At 39.4% G+C, this 20,809-nt stretch overlaps 1 protein-coding gene across 5 annotated transcripts in view; it reads right to left on the bottom strand.

Annotated features, from left to right (window-relative positions):
- Nucleotides 1–4,627: 4,627 nt before the first annotated feature.
- LOC150092026 (rhodanese domain-containing protein CG4456-like) overlaps nt 4,628–20,809 on the bottom strand; it is a 147,538-nt gene continuing 131,356 nt past the window's right edge. For all 5 annotated transcript variants that reach the window (XM_090377788.1, XM_090377796.1, XM_090377794.1 and 2 more), the window contains one exon: nt 4,628–4,816. In XM_090377788.1, coding sequence (XP_090233914.1) covers nt 4,750–4,816 — 67 coding nt within the window. In that variant the 3' untranslated portion in view covers nt 4,628–4,749. The remainder of the gene's footprint in view (nt 4,817–20,809) is intronic.

Genomic DNA, 20,809 nt, shown 5'->3' with positions numbered 1-20,809 from the left:
GGGGTAAAGGGAAGGGTTATTGCTTCCGTAAAGGCGACTACGATGGACTGAGACAGTATTTAAATTCTATGCAGTGGGACCAACTGATGATGTTACCAACAGCAAATTCAAAATGGGAAGCATTCAAAGAACTTATCTTGGAAGCTACTAGGCTTTACATACCAACTAAGAAATATTGTTCAAGGTTTAGGCCAAAATGGATGTCAGATGAACTAATGAGGCATATGGCAGAGAAGAAAAATGCATGGGATACTTACAAATTAACACATGACACAGAAGCCTATGATAGATACAAGTTGATATGCAACCAAGTTACAAAGGAGGTTAGGCAGGCGAAGGCAGATTACGAGAAATCCTTGGCAAGGGATGCAAAGAAAAACAGCAAAGAGTTCTTTACTTATGTAAACTCTAGAAGGAAAGGGATGAATCAGATTGGTCCACTTGATATTGATGGGTCAAGTGTTGATGATCCTGCTCAGGTGGCTAACAAACTAAATGAATATTTTGCATCGACATTCACACATGAGGAGTTATTCAGCAAGGGGAATGCCAGAGGTGTATTCAACTCTAGCAGTAAGTTACAGAATCTTGAAATAACTGGGAGTAAAGCGGAGGAGAAACTGTTGAAGATAAACACAAGAAAGGCACCCGGGGTGGATGGGATCTATCCAGTTATATTAATGGAGGCAGCAAAGGAAGTAAGCAAACCCTTAGCCATAATTATGAGAGCTTCCTTGGACTCAGGGGATGTACCCATAGACTGGAAATGTGCAAATGTGACCCCAATTCACAAAGGAGGATCAAAGGCTGACACAAGTAATTATAGACCTGTGAGCTTGACTTCTGTTCCAGGAAAATTAATGGAGGCACTGGTTAAAGACGCACTGCAGGATCATTTAGACAAGACTTCAGTTATAGCTCAGACACAGCATGGTTTTGTTAAGGGGAAGTCTTGCCTGACCAACTTGATTGGATACTATGATGCAGTCACAAAAGAACTGGATGCAGGGAATAACTTTGATATTATATACTTGGATCTTAGAAAGGCTTTTGATACTGTTGCACATGCAAGACTGCTACACAAATTGGAGCAGTGTGACATTGGAGGCAAATTGCTGCTATGGATAAAGGGGTGGTTGAGGGGGAGAAGACAGAGAGTGGTAATCAATGGACACTGCTCATCGTGGCCTGATGTTATTAGTGGAGTCCCTCAGGGCTCAGTGTTGGGTCCATTATTGTTTTCTGTATTTATAAATGATATTGATGATGGTATATCGGGATTAATGTCCAAGTTTGCAGATGATACAAAGGTTGGCAGGGTTGTCAAGGACACTACTGACACTATGCTTCTGCAACAGGATCTGGAAAGGTTGAGCAGATGGGCTGAGAGGTGGCAAATGAAGTTTAACATTGACAAATGTAAAGTACTACACATGGGAAACAGCAACCCCAGAGCAACGTATCAACTCTATGGTACAACACTGACAGTGGTAGAGAATGAAAGGGACTTGGGGGTGGTTGTGCAGGCAGATATGAAGTTCTCTGAGCAGTGCAGACGGGCTGCAAGAGTAGCTCATGGAGTATTGTCAATGATATACAGGAATTTTTCCAGCAGGGATAAGGAGGTGATTATTCCATTGTATAAGGCCTCCAGACCTGTATACAGTACTCTAGGCCACACCTAGAGTACTGTATACAGGTCTGGAGGCCTCATTTCAGAGAAGGGCAACAAGATTAGTGAATGGAACAAAGGGGTGCTCTTACGAAGAAAGGCTTAAGTTTTGCAAATTACAGTGTCTGGAGACTAGGCACCAGCAAGGTGATCTGATAGAGGTGTATAAAGCCTTGAATGGTTTAAGCATGCTCAATGCTGATGGGATTCTTCCTCTAGCTCAGAATAATCACCCGAGAGGGCATAAATTCAAATTGAGGAAAGACAGATGTAGGATAGACGTGCGGAAATTTGCCTTTAGCCAGCGGGTGGTTGGTTGGTGGAACAGACTTCCATCCCTTGTGGTGGAGGTTGATAGCCTAAATAAGTTTAAGGCTCAGCTGGACAGGTATTTTGAACGAACAGAGGGGTGAAGTGGAAGTGGTTTTTTTTTTTTTTTTTGGCTGATGCTGCATAAGCTTGCTTTCTTGCATCAAATGCCTCTACTAATGCTAATGCTAATGCTAAATTACTTAGGGGTGCCATTATTAAAAAAAAAAGGTTGAAACCACTGGTATAAAGGAATACAAAATACACTACACCATTATAATTAAGAATGAATTTATTATCACTGACAAGAAAAAAAAAGAAAAAAACTACATATTTCTATTTGCCAATCTCAAGATTACAATTATTCTCTAAACTATTTGTGATAATAAATTGTTGCTTAATTATAACAATGTAGTACATATATTTTGTATTCTTTACTACTGAAGCATATATCCACACTATGATCTTTTCCATCTTACAGAGCTGAGATTTAAGATTCAGCCATACTAAACAGCTTCTTCACTGGGCATTTTATAAGCATCATCTCCTGTCAGATTAGAGCACATCTGCTCTTACTACAACCCTAAAACTGTGACCTTTCAAGGATCAATGATATTCTGTTGACTGCAACTATCAGGATGCTAACTGATATCGCTTCCCTTCCATACTCATGGGCTACTTGTGGGTATAGAATTTCAGAATGTAATCCCAGCTCCTCGAGGCTATTCTGTCAATTCAGTTCTAGACCCCCATAACAACAGACACATTTCTCTATGCAACAAATCAACACTGTTCTCCTTTTAGATCCTGACTTTCTGAAAGCAGGGTTGGCTTTAAGAGGCAAGTCAATGTGGCATTGTTCAGGGCACTGAAGTTTAAAGGGATGCAAAAAACTGAGAACAACAACAACAAAAAAAGAATCACTCTCAATCAACAAGAAATAAGTAAACAGCTTCAAAAAAAAAAAAAAAAAAAAAAAAAAGAATTCTATATAGGTAATTTAAGGTACAAATTTTTGGCCATTGAAAAAAACTTATCTGCTGCCTAATTGTTTGGTACATTTTGAGCAAAACAAACATCACAAACAAAACTCTCTCAACAGTCAAGTTGAAGACATCACAAGCTGTTCTCCCCACTTTTAGAATCAATCAAGTACCTTAAAAATTGTAAAAGAGATGATAAATTTAAATATCTAGATGATGAAAAAAAGTTGGCAATTGAACCAGAATTAAATCTGAATGCTTGATTATGAACACAAAGTTGGAATGATAGAGAAGGAAATTTTAAGACCACTCTGTCAACATTTTTAGACAGCACAATCCAGTCATTAAAAGATAGATCTGAGTTGATCTTAAAGCATAATAATCAATTCTAATATGGATTTTACATAGAGATAGTGATCAGAAAGTCATCTCCATCACTGATCTATATGAAGAATTAAAAAAAATATATTGTGAAATATTTTTATGTATTAATTTTTAAAGCAGTTATTCTCATCAAAAACCTTGCAATTCATGTGTTCAAATAATTTGAAGACATCATTGGTAAATCTTTTTGTGGTGCTAAGGATTCTTTTAATGTTACCAATATCAGTGGTCTTTTAATGTTACCAATATCAGTGAAGGGAGCTTTTTCAAAGATGAAGTTAATTAAAATCTACCTCTGTTCCAAAACAGCAAGATTGGTTGGATGGATTGACTTTTTTGATTAATTTTTTATTAATTGCTGTTACTAAGGATTTAGACCTGGATGAAATGATCCAAAGATTTGCAGCTGTTAAAATCCAAAAGGTTAATCCTTGAAGCAGAAAATTTAACTAGTATGTAATAATTAATGCTAATGTTAAATTAACAAAATTTTATTTTTTATTTTAAGATTTTAATGAAATGAAATAAACAATAAAATTATCAAAAAGTTTATATTTTATTTTTGAACTGAAAAACTGTTTTCAGCTTGTATGAATGGGATGGGGCACAGGTGCCAAAGCAAAATTGGCTTAGAGCAACACAAACTTTCGAGCTATAAAAATATTGCAAGAAAATCCCCAAAGAATTAGAGGTCCCATAATGAATGTCTAGGTGGATGTAACTGTCTAATGGCAATGTCCTGATGAAAACAACTCAAGTTTTGAAATGATGTATAATTCAAATTACTATAAATCACTAATTTGCATCACTCTGTTATAATGATAATATTTATTTCTATACTGAAATATATTATATAAGAAATACTGAATTCATATTTAGAGGTCTGCATACTGTATTTTGAGATGTACTGATTCCATCTGTTTGTCACAATGCTTGTAGATACATTTTACCTTGTCTTTTATTTTTGTTTTGTATCGATCATTTTTATGTGTGTTCATTTCTAAACCTCCTGACAGCTTACCTCTGGTTATTGCACACCTCTGTACTCCTACAAATTAGCAATAAATGATTGAACACGTTTATACAGCCTGGATTCAGAATGAATTCATATTACTTATTGACCATGAGATATTTTAATAGCCATGCTGTGTATAACATGGTAAAGGTATGAACAGATTATATCATGGCACACTGAAGGTATTCATGTATGGCAAGAGCAGGACAATTGTATACAATATTATTATAAGTAGTTTATCACACACTGCTTATTAATCTGCTTATTTATTATTACACTAATTTTTTTTAGAGAATTTTATATTCAAGATGGCTTTACATTACTGAATTGCTATTACCAAAGTGTAACAGATACTTGTATTGCATGACATTTGATCCCACATCTGACTATGGCCTTTCTAATAGTCCACCATGGGCAACCCAGTCCAAGAAGCTCCCAGAATAGCACAGAACACTTAAAAAACAAAATAATGATTTATAATTTCAAAACATGAATGAAACAAAAAACTAGGCCTTTAAAGAAATATAAGTTTTCCACACATTTCAGAAATTTACCCAGCTTACAATTACATATATACATTTCACATAAAACATTTTTGCTGTATGATTTTATTTATATTTTAAATAAGTAGCACTCATTAGTATAAGAGTAAGGCAACGCATTGCAAAGGGTTTCACAAAGATGTATCATAATGCTTACCACACATCTCATAACACAATACACTACCTGTCATTTAAATTGTCCCACCTAGAAGGAATGGATGGATTTTTCTGAAAATCTGCATATGTGGATTAAATGATGAATACATCAAGCTGATCAGCACAGTAGAATATCCATTAATATATCTGTTATTGCAATGATATAGAAATCTGAAACAGCTATAAAAATGTGTGTAAAAATTAGCAGGCAAACAAAATAGTGAATGATTACGTATCTGAGAATGTATAATGCTTTTAATACGCGTAGGGTGATGTCATGTACAACTGATAGACTTTTAAAGATCATTCAGTTGTCAGAAACCAATGGTCAGCGTGGCAAATCACCATGTGACTCATGATGACTGAATGGTTGGCTGCTGGGGGTAACAATGACTAAAGGAAGGACACATTTCCAGAGTTCTGACTGCATTAGAAGAATGTAAGAATGGAAGGATCAATGATCCTCCTACTAGTGACAGGAAACAGATCTGTCACAATCTTCCAGATTTCTAATAACCTGTCTTTGCCTGTGTTGGCCAACAAAGATGATATTACAAGCAGACAACTGTGAGAAGTGGACTGTATACTTACCATCCACTGGCTCATCCCCCTTGAAGCCATCCCATTACAGTTAGTGTCTGCAGTGGTGCAGGGTGAGAGCAGCATGGAGACAAGAATGGTGTTGCATTGTCTTTAGTGATGAATCACATTTCTATCTAGAATAAAGTTGTTGGTGCATCAGCAACTGAGATTATAATGCACTGATTTCTGACTTATACCTTTCTTGTTTGTTTTGATATGAGTTCAGACAAGGTGATATTTATTAATCAATTTTAGGAAAACAAAAATGTCATGCAATCATCATGATTTAGAACACTGTAGTGTTAATTGATTACAATTATTTTAATATGAGGAGAAAGCAGTTTTCTGTTCTCTTAGATATATGGACATTCTATGATGATATGCTTTGCTATGAGTGGACATGAACATTTACTGCATTATGAGGCACCTTCATTTGTTTTTTTTTTTTTTTTTTTTTGATTTGGTAGTTGTTGGCGCATCGGCTTCTGTGGCCATATTGCACCTCCCAAGGTTTTTGCAGTACTTTTATCCAAGCCCGAGGCGGGAATCGAACCCGCGACCTTTGGGTTGCCCGGTAGGTACTTTACCCACTCGGCTAGCCCGGTCGGCCCTTCATTTGTGAATAGGTAACTGTGAGAGAGATATGTGAGACCAATGCACAATCTCGCTAGTATAGTTTCTTCCTTTCTATTTCCTCTCAACTGGATTGTCATTATTTTGGTACTCTCTTTATAAAGAGCAGTTAGCATTAGCATTAGTAGAGGCATATGATGCAAGAAAGCAAGCTTATATAACACCAGCCCAAAAAAAAAAAAAAAAAAACCCTTCCCACATCACCCATCCATTCACTCCAAATGTTGGTCTAGTTTTGCCTTGAACTTATTTAAGTTGTTGATTGTCACTACTACCGATGGAAGTTTGTTTCAACTGTCAACCACCCGCCTAAAGACAAATTTCCACTCATCTATTCTACAATTGTCTTTCCTCAATTTTATTTTATGTCCCCTCAGGTGAGTAATCTAAGCAAGAGCAAGAATTCCATTACTATTGAGCTTGCTCAAACCATTCACCTTATACACCTCAATTAGATCACCTCGCAGGTGCCTAGTCTCCAGAAGCTGCAATTTGCAGAACTTAAACCTTTCTTGGTAACACCAACCCTTTGTTTCACTCACCAATTTCATTGCCCTTCTCTATACTCATTCCAGCAGCTCTACATCTTTCCTAAAATGAGGCCTCCAGACCTGTAAACAGTACTGAAGATGTGGTCTGACCATTGCCTTGTAGGGGATAATAACAACCGTATCCCTGCTAGCAAAATTTCTGTATATCATTGACAAGACACCATGAGCTTGGGGGGAGGGGATTCACAGACTAAAAGATTAACAGTAGTCACAGAGGTGAAAGTGATTCATGCACTGCTTCTATTGTAATGAGCAGCAGCCTAGAGAGCAAGTTGCTGGGGATTTCAAGAGCTGCTGGAAGTCATCATGGAACAAGTAAATACATGGGCTGTGTTAGGGTAACTAAGAGTAAGAACAGGTGCATCTATACTTGTATGTACACTAATGCTAGAAGTATAGTAAATAAATTTGATGAATTTGAAGTGCTGATCATGGCATCAAAGGCAGATACTGTTGGGATATCAGAGACATGGTGTCACACAGATATAAGCAGTGCAAAATTGGAATTTGGGGAGTAAAATGTGTACAGAAAGGATAGACAGGGTAGGAAAGGAGGAGGGGGTTATGTTAGTTAAGAAACACACAAAATCTAAGGAAGTGCATCCAGTTGACATGTGTGGACAGTGCAATGTTCAGTCTGTTTGGTGTGACATAAATACTGGGAAAGGGAAAGCGAGAGTAGGAGTGTGTTATAGACCTAATGGCTCTGATGAGTACAACGAACAGTTGTGCAGAGAAACAGAATGGGCCTGTAAATCAAAATGTCTTGTAATGGGGAATTTACTGGCACATTTCTGGATTGGTCAACACGCTAGCAAGACTTTTGTGGATTTATTGGAGGATTGTTTTCTACAGCAACAAGTTCGAGGGGACAACCAGAAGGAGTAATACTCTTGATCTAATTATCAGATCAAGAGTATTACTCCTTAAATATGAGCTCTTATACTTGTTTGCTGGCTGAGATATTTTCCTTCAAAGATACTCAAAATTTGAAAGTCAAAATTTGTCCTATCATTAAGGGCAATTATCTTAACCCCAAGGGCTCACACCTGGTGAGTATGGGCTTGACACACCCAGGGTCCTGAGCTGGATATCATCATTCTTCTGTTTCTTGGTGATTCTCTTCTCTTCTCTTCTCTCTCTCTCTCACAGGGTAACTCAGGAAATTTTTTTTTGGCTGGTGCAGCATATGCGTCAGGCTTCCTTGCACCATATAGTTAATAATAATAATAATAATAATAATAATAATAATAATAATAATGTGGGACACCTTCAATTCTCTCATTTTTGCCACCATTGGAAAGAGCAGGTTTTAAGCAACAAGAATCATGGTTTTTCAGTTTTGCATCTTGCTACTTAAGGCCTAAAAAACGGCCTTAAACATTTTATATTTTCCACATAATATTTGCATACTTATTTGATGGTGAAGTTTCACATCTCAATAAGGAATGAACTATTGCATTTACAAGAGTGAAATTTTCTACAATTACTCTGCCCTTTGGTTTTAGGAGAAAGGATACATTGCACAAAATGATCTGTATTTTTTACAATGGGAGTGCAAATGGCAAGAAAAGAAATTGGATGGGTTTCTTTAGTGCAGGTTCCCAAGCCTGAAAAGTGGTCTTTATTCAGGATTCCAAGCATACAGATGATGTTCTATTGGTTTCTAAGCTTGAAAGAAGTTATAACTGAACAAAATTTATTTAAAACACAATACAATTTCAAATAAGCAAGTGAGTGTGAAGATATTGAATCACTGCTTCATAATGGACTGGAATTTTTCATTGATACTATTACTTCAGGCAAGCTATATTGTCAACCCATTCCAAGGTTTTTGCTGTTCTTTGATCCAAGCCCGAGGCGGGATTCAAACCCGTGACCTTTGGGTTGCCAGGCAGGCACTTTACCCACCCGGCTAGCCCGGCCGGCTTTTTTTCTCACAAACAACTCTTCTAAGTACACGGTCGAAGTGACAGGTCCTTTAAGCACCTCAGATCACAACTTTACATTTGTCTCTTCTCCAATGGAGCCTTTATCTCACGGCTATTCCCAACCTCGTATTGTTTGGCATTACAAGAATGCAAAATGGGATGACCTGCGAGATTTCTTTTCTTCTTTTCCTTGGTCGGATTGCTGTTTCAAAACTTCTGATGTCAATGTTTGCTCAGATCGGGTCAGTGAAATTATTCTTGCAGGAATGGCATCCTTTATCCCACACTCCACTTTAAAATTTCGTTCTTTATCTAAACCTTGGTTTTCCAATAAATGTGCTAAGGCTGTTCAGGAGAAGAATGTTGCATATCGTAATTGGCTTGTTTCTAATTCTTCAGTTTCATTTTCTGCCTACACCAAAGCTCACAACAACTGTAAAGCAGTTATTAATCAGTCCAAACAAGAGTTTGAACAGGCTATGAGTAGAAAACTTGCTTCTTGCCCTAATAGCAACTAAGCATTCTGGTCTCTTGCCATAGCTATTGGCCACAACTTTTGCCCATCTCTGCTCCCACTTCTGTCCAAACCAGATGGTCCTGTTGTCACTTCAGGCAAGGATAAAGCTGACCTGCTAGAATCCCTTTTTTCTTCCAACTCATGTATTAATGATCTTGGTAAAATACCTCCCACAATTCCCAACATGCTCCATTCAATGCCTCCTGTGGTTTCCCCCAAAAGGATGTCAGAAGGATTTTGAGGAATCTTGATGCTAAGAAAGCTCCAGGTTCCGATGGTATTTCTCCACTTATTCTCAAAACCTGCGCTCCTGAACTTACTCCTGTTTTTTGCCGCCTTTTTTCACTTTCTTATTTCAAAGGTGTTTTTCCTTCTGCTTGGAAATTTGCTCATATCCAGCCCAGTTCCAAAAAGGGTGACAAATCCCTCCCATCCAATTATCGTCCCATTGCAATTACTTCTACTCTTTCTAAAGTATTGGAGAAATCAATTAACCGCCAAATCTTAAACTACCTAGAAACCTTCTGTCTGATCAACAATTGCCAGTATGGATTCCATCAGTGTCGATCCACTGGTGATATTCTGGCTTATGTTACCCATTTATGGCCTAATTCAATGGAAAAGTATTGTGAAACACAAGCAGTTGCTCTTGATATCTCAAAGGCTTTCGATTGCATTTGGCAAAAAGGTCTCTTAAACAAGCTTCCATCTTATGGTTTGCCAACTGTATTTGTAATTGGTTATACAGTTTTCTCTCTGATCATTCACTGAGGGTGATGGTAGATGGTGCTCTGTCTTCTAACTTCCCCACTAATGCCTGTGTCCTCCAAGTTTCAGTTCTTTCCCCCACTCTTTTCCTCTTTTATATTAATGACCTTCTTCCATCGATTGGAAATCCTATCAATAGTTTTGCCGATGATAGCACATTGCATTCCACTTTCCATTTTGACAAATCTTGTCCTGCTCAATCAGCTTCAACTTCTCAAAAATCTGCTACCAATTCCTTAAATGCTGATCTCCAGGTAATTCTCCAGTGGGGCAAAGACAACTGAGTTGATTTCAATCCTTCTAAAACTCAGTCTTGTCTTATATCTCATAAAAAGGATTCTTCTGCTCCTATGCTTATCTTTGGTGACACTCCGATTTCTAGGAAAAATGATATATCTCTTTTGGGGATTACCCTGAATTCTAATCTCTCTCTCTTGGCACAAGCACATTACAAATATTGCTTCCTCTGCATCTAAAAAACTTGGTTTTCTCTTTCGTTCTCTGCATTACTTTTTGTCCAAACAGCTGTTCACTCTTTACAAATCATAAATCCCCCCCCCCCACCATGGAATATCGTTCCCACATCTGGGGTGGTGCCTCCAAAACCTCTCTCAGGCTTCTTGATTCTGTTCAGAAGAAGGTAGTTAGGTTAATTAATGATTCATCTCTAACAGAGTCTCTCCAATCGCTGTCTCATAGACAGTGTTTCTGCTGCATGCCTCTTCTACGGATATTTCCACAGGCACTGTTCTTCTGAATTGGCTTCTATAATTCCCACTCTCTCTTTCAAAACATGTGCCGCCACCAGCCAACATCCATTTACTGTCCAACTTCAAACTCATAGAACCAACTTCCTTGTTTATTCATTCAACTGCCTTTTTCTGGAACAACCTTCCTTCATACATTTTTTCTGAAAATTACATTCTACAGAAGTTCAAGTCCAATGTCAACAAATATCTTCTTTCGTCTTCTCAACCTCCAACCCAAGCACGGTACTAATACCTCTTGTGTTTGCGGTTTACATAAAAAAAAAAAAAAAAAAAAGCTTTATTTTTTGCCTTTTTCGCTGTTGTGCATTCGGAAACAGTGGAAACCAGGTAGATGTTTTCGGAATTTTCGTTGCAGCCGCATGGACAATGCTTTCTGTGATGTATGCCACTGCATCATTGATAGGCTCCTGGCTGACTGTACTGATATCACTGTCTACCAGATGTTGAAAGGCATTCCAGTCAACCTGATGAATCTTCCATTGAGGTAGCCTAAAAGGTCAACATGGCCACCCGTTAAGTAGGCTGGTTACCACAGGGAAGTGATTGCTTCCATAGAGGTCCTCCTCCACCTTCCAAGTGAGTGACGGGGGAGAGGGGAAGCATATATTAAGATCAATGGCAGAAAACGTATGGGTAGGCATATGGCAAAAGATATTAGTTGCCACATTTAGAAGGGAAAGGTCATTGTCAGTAGGTGCCTCCATAGCCAGGTGGGCAGGAGCAGCAGTGCGTAGCACATGCTTCTTGATTAGAAAGGGGATTCGAGCCCATGCCCACCAAATACGGAGGATGCGGAAAGGTCAGGGAATGACCACCGCATATCTCCGGAGCAATATGGCCTTAGTTGCTAATGCTCCTAAAAACCAAATAACAAACAACAAACAAACATTGTCAGTGAGTGTATGCTCTATGACACCCTTCCATTAATGTCAGCACTACCCCACAGGGTGTTATGTCCATTAAAATTTCCCAGGAGTAAGATAGAGTAGGCAGCTGCACAATGAGATCATCAATAATCACCACCTGGGACCAACATCTCACAGAAAGATGAGATGTCGGTTCCAGGTGCCAAATAAGGCAAATTGCTACCGCTTCTATGTTGGTGGAGAGCAGAATATGTTTAAATGGGGCGTGGTTGCCTAGAAGAATAGCAATGCCCCCCACGAGCAGGTCTGACCCCAGTTCTGTCCTTTTGAATGATGGTAGTATTACGAAAGGAAGGGTTTTCATTTGTCTTCAAGTATGTCTCCTGCAAGCAAAAGCAAATTGGTTCATGCTTTTGCAGGAGGGCATTGATGTCATCATTGTTTTGCCAGAATCCATGACGGTTCCATTGTAGGAATTTAGCCATTATTTTGGCTTGGTGGGTTAATCAGGCAGCTTCCGAGGTGCTGAGGGCTTATTTTTGCAAGTCTTTGGATTTATCTTTTTTTGGGGAAGTATGGATGCTGTCCTGTGTCCATCTCCTTCTCAGCAAAGAGTTTCAAGACTGAATCATCTTGTACCTCCTTCTTCTGAACATCCATGTTTTCTTGGGAACTATGGGGGTACTTCAATTTTCTTGGTCTTTTCTTTGGCAATTGCTTTTGTTACTTGTGGAGTATTAGGAAGTACTGATATGGGAGTGGCAACTGATTGATCTTTCTGTGCAGGTTTTTGTGAGCTTAAGAGGTAACATGGGATGGGAGTGAATGATTCTTTTGGAGGAATGGTCATGTTCGTCTGAGTTCTGATGGAACATTTCCTGCTACTTTCTGGGCATAGTTGGGTTTGTTGATATTTATAGGTTTAACCATTTTCCTTGCCTCCTGATATGATATGTTCAGCTCTGTCTTCAGCCGTTGAATTTCTTTTTCTTCTTTCCATCTCTGGTAAGCTCATGAGTAGGCTGGATGTTCTCCCTGGCAGTTAATGTAGGTAGGTTTTGTGGCTGAACATGATGTTGTCTCATGGTCCTTTGCACCACACCGACGCATGCAAGGACTCCACGGCAGGCCATTTGAAAATGTCCATAATGTAGCCAACTTTAATCTCATTAGAAGACTTTGGTGAGTTAAAGGCCAGGATTATGTTTCTAGGGGGGAACAATTTTCCCATCCCTACATGCATTAATTCTCTTAATGGCAATTACCCCCTGTGGTTTTAGTTCAGAGTAGATTTCCTCTTCGGTAACCTCAAGAAGGTCCCACTCTGAAATGGCACCACTCAATGAATTTAGTGTTCTATGTGGTGTCACTGTTATGGGTATTCCCCTGATTGATTTTGCTTGGAGTAGCTGCTCAGACTGCCTTTCATTTTTTGTTTCAATTAAGAGGTCCCCAGAACGGAGCCTCTTAGCTGATTTGGTGGTCCCTGCTAATCCTTTCTTTATAAAAAAGGGTAACATTTTTCCAATCGGTTTTTCACTGTTCGAGTGAATGATTAAGAATCTTGGAACAGGCCTTGATGGTATTTCAGTAATTTGTTGCTTTGGCACAACAGCGCTTTCTGTTTCTTCACTTAAATTTGCAGATAGGGACCAAGTAGTGACCCCTGAAGAATTAAGTTTATCAAGGTTCTTGTAGTTTTGTAGTGGTTCAGTGCCTGGGCTCCTCACCTACAATGGAGTGCAAAGGAATGACCACTATCCGGCATGCAATAAATGCACTCAGGAGTGGAATGCTAGGGCTACCCATGCACCATACCCACACCACTGCAGCCTGAATCCTGTCCTTTGGACCATGAGAGGAGGCATAGCATTAGCATGGTTGACCTTTACAGGCGAACCCATTAGCCAGGCCAACCAGGACCACCTGTCTTTTCGAAGCAGAGGCCAAAGTGGTGTATTGAAGCTGGGCCCCTCAACCACCTGGATCCCCCTTTCTGAATTTCCACGGTTGCAGCACATGGCAAATATGCCAGATTCCATTGATGTTAGCCTGGAACCTAGGCTGTGGGCACTGGGAGGTCTCCTCACCACGCATAGGTGCCTGAATCGAAGGACTAACCAGATATCGAGATATTTGGAGGGATTGAGCTGTCAGTCTGAGTTGCCACTGACTATAGCCATTGGGTAACTGAAGCATATGTAGATGACTTAGTAGGTACAGCAAAATGTTTCTTTGCTTCTTGATAGGATACTTTCTGCTCTGTCTTATATTTTTGAATGTTCTTTTCTCATTTCCATTGAATGCATTCTTTAGAGAGGGCAGGATGATTACTGTGACAGTTAGGACAATTTTGCATTTCAGAGTTACAGTTTGTGTGTGTGTGTTCTTTTGATTGGCAAGAAGCACAAGTGGCTACACCTCTGCAGACAGTTTGCAAATGCCCAGATTTTTGGCACTTAAAGCATTGGACTGGATTTGGAATGCATGGTCTTAAAAGACATATGAGGCAACCAGCTTGTATGTTGGTAAGTAGATTTGGTGTTTTAAAAGTGAGTCACTGTCCGAGTAGGAACAGGCTCTCTATCTTTTTTTTTATGATGATTCTTTTGGCGTGTATTACACTGTGATCATTAGCATTAGCATTAGCATTAGCATTAGTAGAGGCATTTGATGCAAGAAAGCAAGCTTATGCAGCATCAGCCAAAAAAAAAAAAAAAAAAAAAAAAAGCCCACTTCCACTTCACCCCTCTGTTCGTTCAAAATACCTGTCCAGCTGAGCCTTAAACTTATTTAGGCTATCAACCTCCACCACAAGGGATGGAAGTCTGTTCCACCAACCAACCACCCGCTGGCTAAAGGCAAATTTCCGCACGTCTATCCTACATCTGTCTTTCCTCAATTTGAATTTATGCCCTCTCAGGTGATTATTCTGAGCTAGAGGAAGAATCCCATCAGCATTGAGCATGCTTAAACCATTCAAGGCTTTATACACCTCTATCAGATCACCTCGCTGGTGCCTAGTCTCCAGACACTGTAATTTGCAAAACTTAAGCCTTTCTTCGTAAGAGCACCCCTTTGTTCCATTCACTAATCTTGTTGCCCTTCTCTGTACTCGTTCCAGCAGCTCTACATCCTTCTTGAAATGAGGCCTCCAGACCTGTATACAGTACTCTAGGTGTGGCCTGACCATCGCCTTATACAATGGAATAATCACCTCCTTATCCCTGCTGGAAAAATTCCTGTATATCATTGACAATACTCCATGAGCTACTCTTGCAGCCCGTCTGCACTGCTCAGAGAACTTCATATCTGCCTGCACAACCACCCCCAAGTCCCTTTCATTCTCTACCACTGTCAGTGTTGTACCACAGAGTTGATACGTTGCTCTGGGGTTGCTGTTTCCCATGTGTAGTACTTTACATTTGTCAATGTTAAACTTCATTTGCCACCTCTCAGCCCATCTGCTCAACCTTTCCAGATCCTGTTGCAGCAGCATAGTGTCAGTAGTGTCCTTGACAACCCTGCCAACCTTTGTATAATCTGCAAACTTGGACATTAATCCCGATATACCATCATCAATATCATTTATAAATACAGAAAACAATAATGGACCCAACACTGAGCCCTGAGGGACTCCACTAATAACATTAGTCCACGATGAGCAGTGTCCATTGATTACCACTCTCTGTCTTCTCCCCCTCAACCACCCCTTTATCCATAGCAGCAATTTGCCTCCAATGTCACACTGCTCCAATTTGTGTAGCAGTCTTCCATGTGCAACAGTATCAAAAGCCTTTCTAAGATCCAAGTATATAATATCAAAGTTATTCCCTGCATCCAGTTCTTTTGTGACTGCATCATAGTATCCAATCAAGTTGGTCAGGCAAGACTTCCCCTTAACAAAACCATGCTGTGTCTGAGCTATAACTGAAGTCTTGTCTAAATGATCCTGCAGTGCTTCTTTAACCAGTGCCTCCATTAATTTTCCTGGAACAGAAGTTAAGCTCACAGGTCTATACAGGCGGGCCTCGATTAACGCGATTAATTCGTCCTGCGAGCGCATTGAGCAAAATGGAAACCCATTAATCGAATATCATAACCAATGGGAAAAATTATAATTGGTCTTTGACCTTCTGGAATGTCCATAAAGAATTTTAAAAATACCTTTTAAATAACTTTTTAACTGTATATAATGTAAAAGAATATTTTCGGAATATTTTAAATTTTCGAGGGAAACACAGCGATACTCGACTTGACATCTGTCGGACACCGCGCGAACTACTAGTTCGAGGTAGTTCACAGTTTCAGCATTTCTTATTAAGTTGTTTGGACCTAACTACTAAACGAAACTGTTAGGTATTTCTTTTAGTCTGGGTGCGCCTTGAAAAAATTACTGAGACATTAAAGGCGCCGTGAACCGAGAAACTGGGAACCTATGATATAAATACACAACGAAGAAATTACTGTTCCGGAAATTTTGAACAGTGTTGACTTTCTCTTTTCATCAATCAATTTCCGATAGCCGACAACAATCTTCTCTGGACCCTGGCGAAATAAATATCGCAGAGAACATCAAACCTTTTGTTTGAGGTTCTATGCGATACGAAAGATTTCATCTAATTCTTTTACCGTTATCTCCTTCGCGGTAACATTTTCATCTGGCTCATTTAAAAATTTTAAATTTTAAATGCAAGTCTGCATTGACTTTATTAGCAGAAGACAAACACGTCTTCTTCCGATGGTTGATGGAACACACCGAGGCGGGCAGCAGGCAAACGTTTGTTTATTGACCGTACGACTCGCGGTTAGCTTAACGCGCGATTAAAATCTTTTTCGACTATCGCATAAAAAAAAAAAAAAAAAAGATCGCATTAACTGGAAATTTGCATCGTGTAAAGTGAAAAGTAGTATCATTTTTCAAATAGCGTTAACTGAATATCGCGTTAATCGAACTCGCGTTATGCGAGGCCTAGCTGTAATTACTTGTGTCAGCCTTTGATCCTCCTTTGTGAATTGGGGTCACATTTGCACATTTCCAGTCTATGGGTACCTCCCCTGAGTCCAAGGAAGCTCTCATAATTATGGCTAAGGGTTTGCTTACTTCCTTTGCTGCCTCCTTTAATATAACTGGATAGATCCCATCCACCCCGGGTGCCTTTCTTGTGTTTATCTTCAACAGTTTCTCCTCCACTTTACTCCCAGTTATTTCAAGATTCTGTAGCTTACTGCTAGAGCTGAATACACCTCTGGCATTCCCCTCGCTGAATAACTCCTCATGTGTGAATGTCGATGCAAAATATTCATTTAGTTTGTTAGATACCTGAGCAGGATCATCAACACTTGACCCATCAATATCAAGTGGACCAATCTGATTCATCCCTTTCCTTCTAGAGTTTACATAAGTAAAGAACTCTTTGCTGTTTTTCTTTGCATCCCTTGCCAAGGATTTCTCGTAATCTGCCTTCGCCTGCCTAACCTCCTTTGTAACTTGGTTGCATATCAATTTGTATCTATCATAGGCTTCTGTGTCATGTGTTAATTTGTATGTATCCCATGCATTTTTCTTCTCTGCCATATGCCTCATTAGTTCATCTGACATCCATTTTGGCCTAAACCTTGAACAATATTTCTTAGTTGGTATGTAAAGCCTAGTAGCTTCCAAGATAAGTTCTTTGAATGCTTCCCATTTTGAATTTGCTGTTGGTAACATCATCAGTTGGTCCCACTGTATAGAATTTAAATACTGTCTCAGTCCATCGTAGTCGCCTTTACTGAAGCAATAACCCTTCCCTTTACCCCTAATGGTAGTTACCTCTTTGAGTAAATCCCACTTCAGCACACTGTGATCACTGCCACCTAGTGGTTCATTTATCTGCAGATTCTTAATGCATGAAGAATCACTGCTGATAATCAAATCAAGAGTATTACTCCCTCTAGTTGCCTCCCGAACATGCTGATGTAGAAAACAATCATCCAATAAATCCACAAAAGCCCTGCTAGTGTGTGAGTATCCAGCCCCCAAATTCCAGTCAATATCTGGGAAATTAAAATCTCCCATTATAAGACACTCTGATTTACTGGCCCACTCTATTTCCGTGTACAGTTCCTTATTATACTCATCAGAGTCATTAGGCCTATAGCACACTCCTACTCTCAATTTTGATCTCCCAATGTTTATGTCACACCAAACTGACTCCACACTGCACTGTCCAGCGATGTCGACTGGCTTTACTTCCTTGGTTTTTATGTGTTTCTTAACTAATAGCATAACACCTCCCCCCTTCCTATCCTGTCTATCCTTTCTGTAGACGTTGTACTCCCCAAATTGCAGTTCTGCATCCCTTATATCTGTGTGACACCACGTCTCTGATATCCCAACAATATCTGCCTTCGATGTTTTGAGCAATACCTCAAATTCATCAAATTTATTTACTAAACTCCTAGCATTGGTGTACATGCAAGTATACCTGCCCCTGTTTCTATTCTTAGCTACCCTAACACAACCCATGTGTTTACTTGTACCGCAATGGCTCCCAGCACTCTCTGAAATACCATGCATCTTGTTTTTCAGGCTTCTGCTCATTCTAATAGAAGCAGTGCAAGAATCTCTTTCACCTCTGCCAGTGGCTACTGTCAATCTATTGGTCTTTGTCTCCCCCCAAGCTAGCAGTTTTCCGACCCGCCTAACACTGCCTCGATAGCATCAGCAAATATTCTGATCTCTTAATTATTGGGCAAGTTCATGCTCTGACACATTTAACAGATCCCATTCTGATATTACCTCTTTAGAGGAGCTTGGGGTGGTATGTGGGGGTAACCTTCATGGGAATTTTACCAAAAGAAGATATGTTTAACAGTCTCTCAGCATGTCGTTGTTCAGTCATTTCGACTAAAAAATCTCCAGATCTTAGTGGCCAAACCATTTTTGGAGGGCTAGCTGCATTTTTCAGACATCTCTGCATAAAAAATGGGGATAACTTACTCAATAGTTAGTCTATGGAGGAGTGTAGTATTAAAAAAGATAGGAGCAGTATTATCCACTCCTTTTTTTTGTCTCTTATCATGGGATGTATTTATGTCATTAAGTTTGCTCCTTTTAGCCCTGGGAGGGTGACTTTCTTCTCCCAGGTTTCCAGCCCTTGCTACTTGGAGACAGGAGCGATGCCACCAGTGACCAAGTGATAAAAGAAGGTTAGTTGTTAGTAAGTTAGTCCTACATACAAGAAGAAAGGTGGCTTTCCTTTCTGTTAAGTAAATTAACTTCTTTACTTTTTGGAGCAAAATTAAATAACTCTGGAAATTAGAAGAATAACACTATAACAATCAGCAGCTTTTTAAGAAAATCACTATAGTCACTTGCTGGCACTCAGGGCCATTTAGGATCAAGTGATGGCTTTGAAGGTGGACGAGTGTCAGGAGAGCCATGCCAAAAAAAAAAAAAACATATTTATTAGGGTCACCTAGAAAGTCACTTCAACTACCTGTGTATTGTGCCTGTAAATTGCATGTGTTCTCTGGTCAATTTGCCTGCTTTGCTGAAGGAAAAACTCCGGCTTCTGGGGATAACTTACTCATCTTGCTATCTACACCTGAGACCAACAGACTCAGCCACGGAGTGAAAAAGGCCCATAAAAGTTCCTTGCATCATCAGCAGGATTTGAGTCCAGGCCTTTTCCACCTGGTGTGGGGGAGGATGGTGACGATACCACTGTGCTACCCATGCAGAGCCATGCCAAAGGCAGACTTAATCCAGCCTCTATCAGAGAGCAGCATATCAGTCAACACACAAAATCATGGTATGAGGGAGCCATCAGTTACAGCAGCCATTCACGTCTAGTCCTTATTGATGCAACAATGACAAGACATTAATTGAAACCATTATGTTGAAACTATTTTCCAGCAAAAGAACATACGATTCTCACGTCATAAAAGTGCTATATGCCTTGATATGGACATGCTCTCTTGGCCTGCAGGTTTCCAGATCTGTTGCCATTGAATAGATTTCAGATATGATCGGGACATTTATTGGCTTCTGCCTATCAGCCTGTTACCACTATTTACCGCAGCACAAATGAGTTGGTCAAGCTTAATGCTTACCAAGATGACATTTGCCATATTTTTGACACCATATCACAATGTTTGGTTTTTGTGTTGCTGTTTGTGGAAGTGACACTTCACAAAAGTAGTGGACTTTGAAAGGGAGTTTGTGTTGCATTTTCCTAAGTACTACTGAACTGATACACAAACTTAAATCACTTCTCATCTACAGTGATACCTGTGATTCCACTTATTTTGAGCTCAAAGAATACACTCCTTTTAGGTGGAGATCTCATAATACATTTTAAAATTAATTATAACTTTGTTAACTACTGTTTGTTTGTTTGTTTGTTTGGGTTTTTTGGCGCATTAGCAACTACGGCTATAATGCGCCAAGACTAGATAATATTAAAAAAAAAAAAAAAAAAAAAAAAATTTAAATTTAAACTCTCGGTGACCTAATTAATTAGGCCACCATGTCCAGATCTAATAATAAATATATAAAAAAGATAAATCAATAAAAGATACAACAATAACATATAAATTTTAAATACTATTAAAAACGTTTATTGCTTTCAAAAAGCTAAAAATAGCAGACACATTGTCATTGTCGGATAAAATCTGACTGAGTGTATACGGCTCAGTCAGATGATTAAAGGCGGTAAAATGGATATTGCTAAAATCTGGACATTCAACTAAAAGGTGTCTAATAGATAAAATTGTGCCACAAGACTCACACATAGGAGGGTCATCAGCCCTCAGCAAAAATGAATGAGTCAAATGACTATGTCCTATGCGGGTCCGGGCAAGAACAACTTCCTCCTTACGACTCCTGCGCAGACTAGACTGCCACGGTTCAATTAAAGGCTTTATAAGATATAATTTATTCGCAGTCTGTCTATTCCACGAATCCTGCCATTGGGAGTGTATCTTTTTGTGTATTATTCGCCTGCAGTCTGTATAAGGGACTGACAGGCAGCGATTATTATTGGGAATTGCTGATTTGGCTGCGGTGTCAGCCAAATCATTTCCCCTAATCCCAATGTGGCTGGGGATCCAGCAGAAGCGGATATCATATTCACGTTCATGG

The sequence above is a fragment of the Mastigoproctus giganteus genome, chromosome 1 (genome assembly GCF_048544385.1).
Source record: "Mastigoproctus giganteus isolate SK-2022 chromosome 1, ASM4854438v1, whole genome shotgun sequence".
NCBI lineage: Eukaryota > Metazoa > Arthropoda > Arachnida > Uropygi > Thelyphonidae > Mastigoproctus > Mastigoproctus giganteus.
Note: the sequence above shows the minus strand (reverse complement) of the source record. Positions and strands in the feature narration are given on the sequence as shown.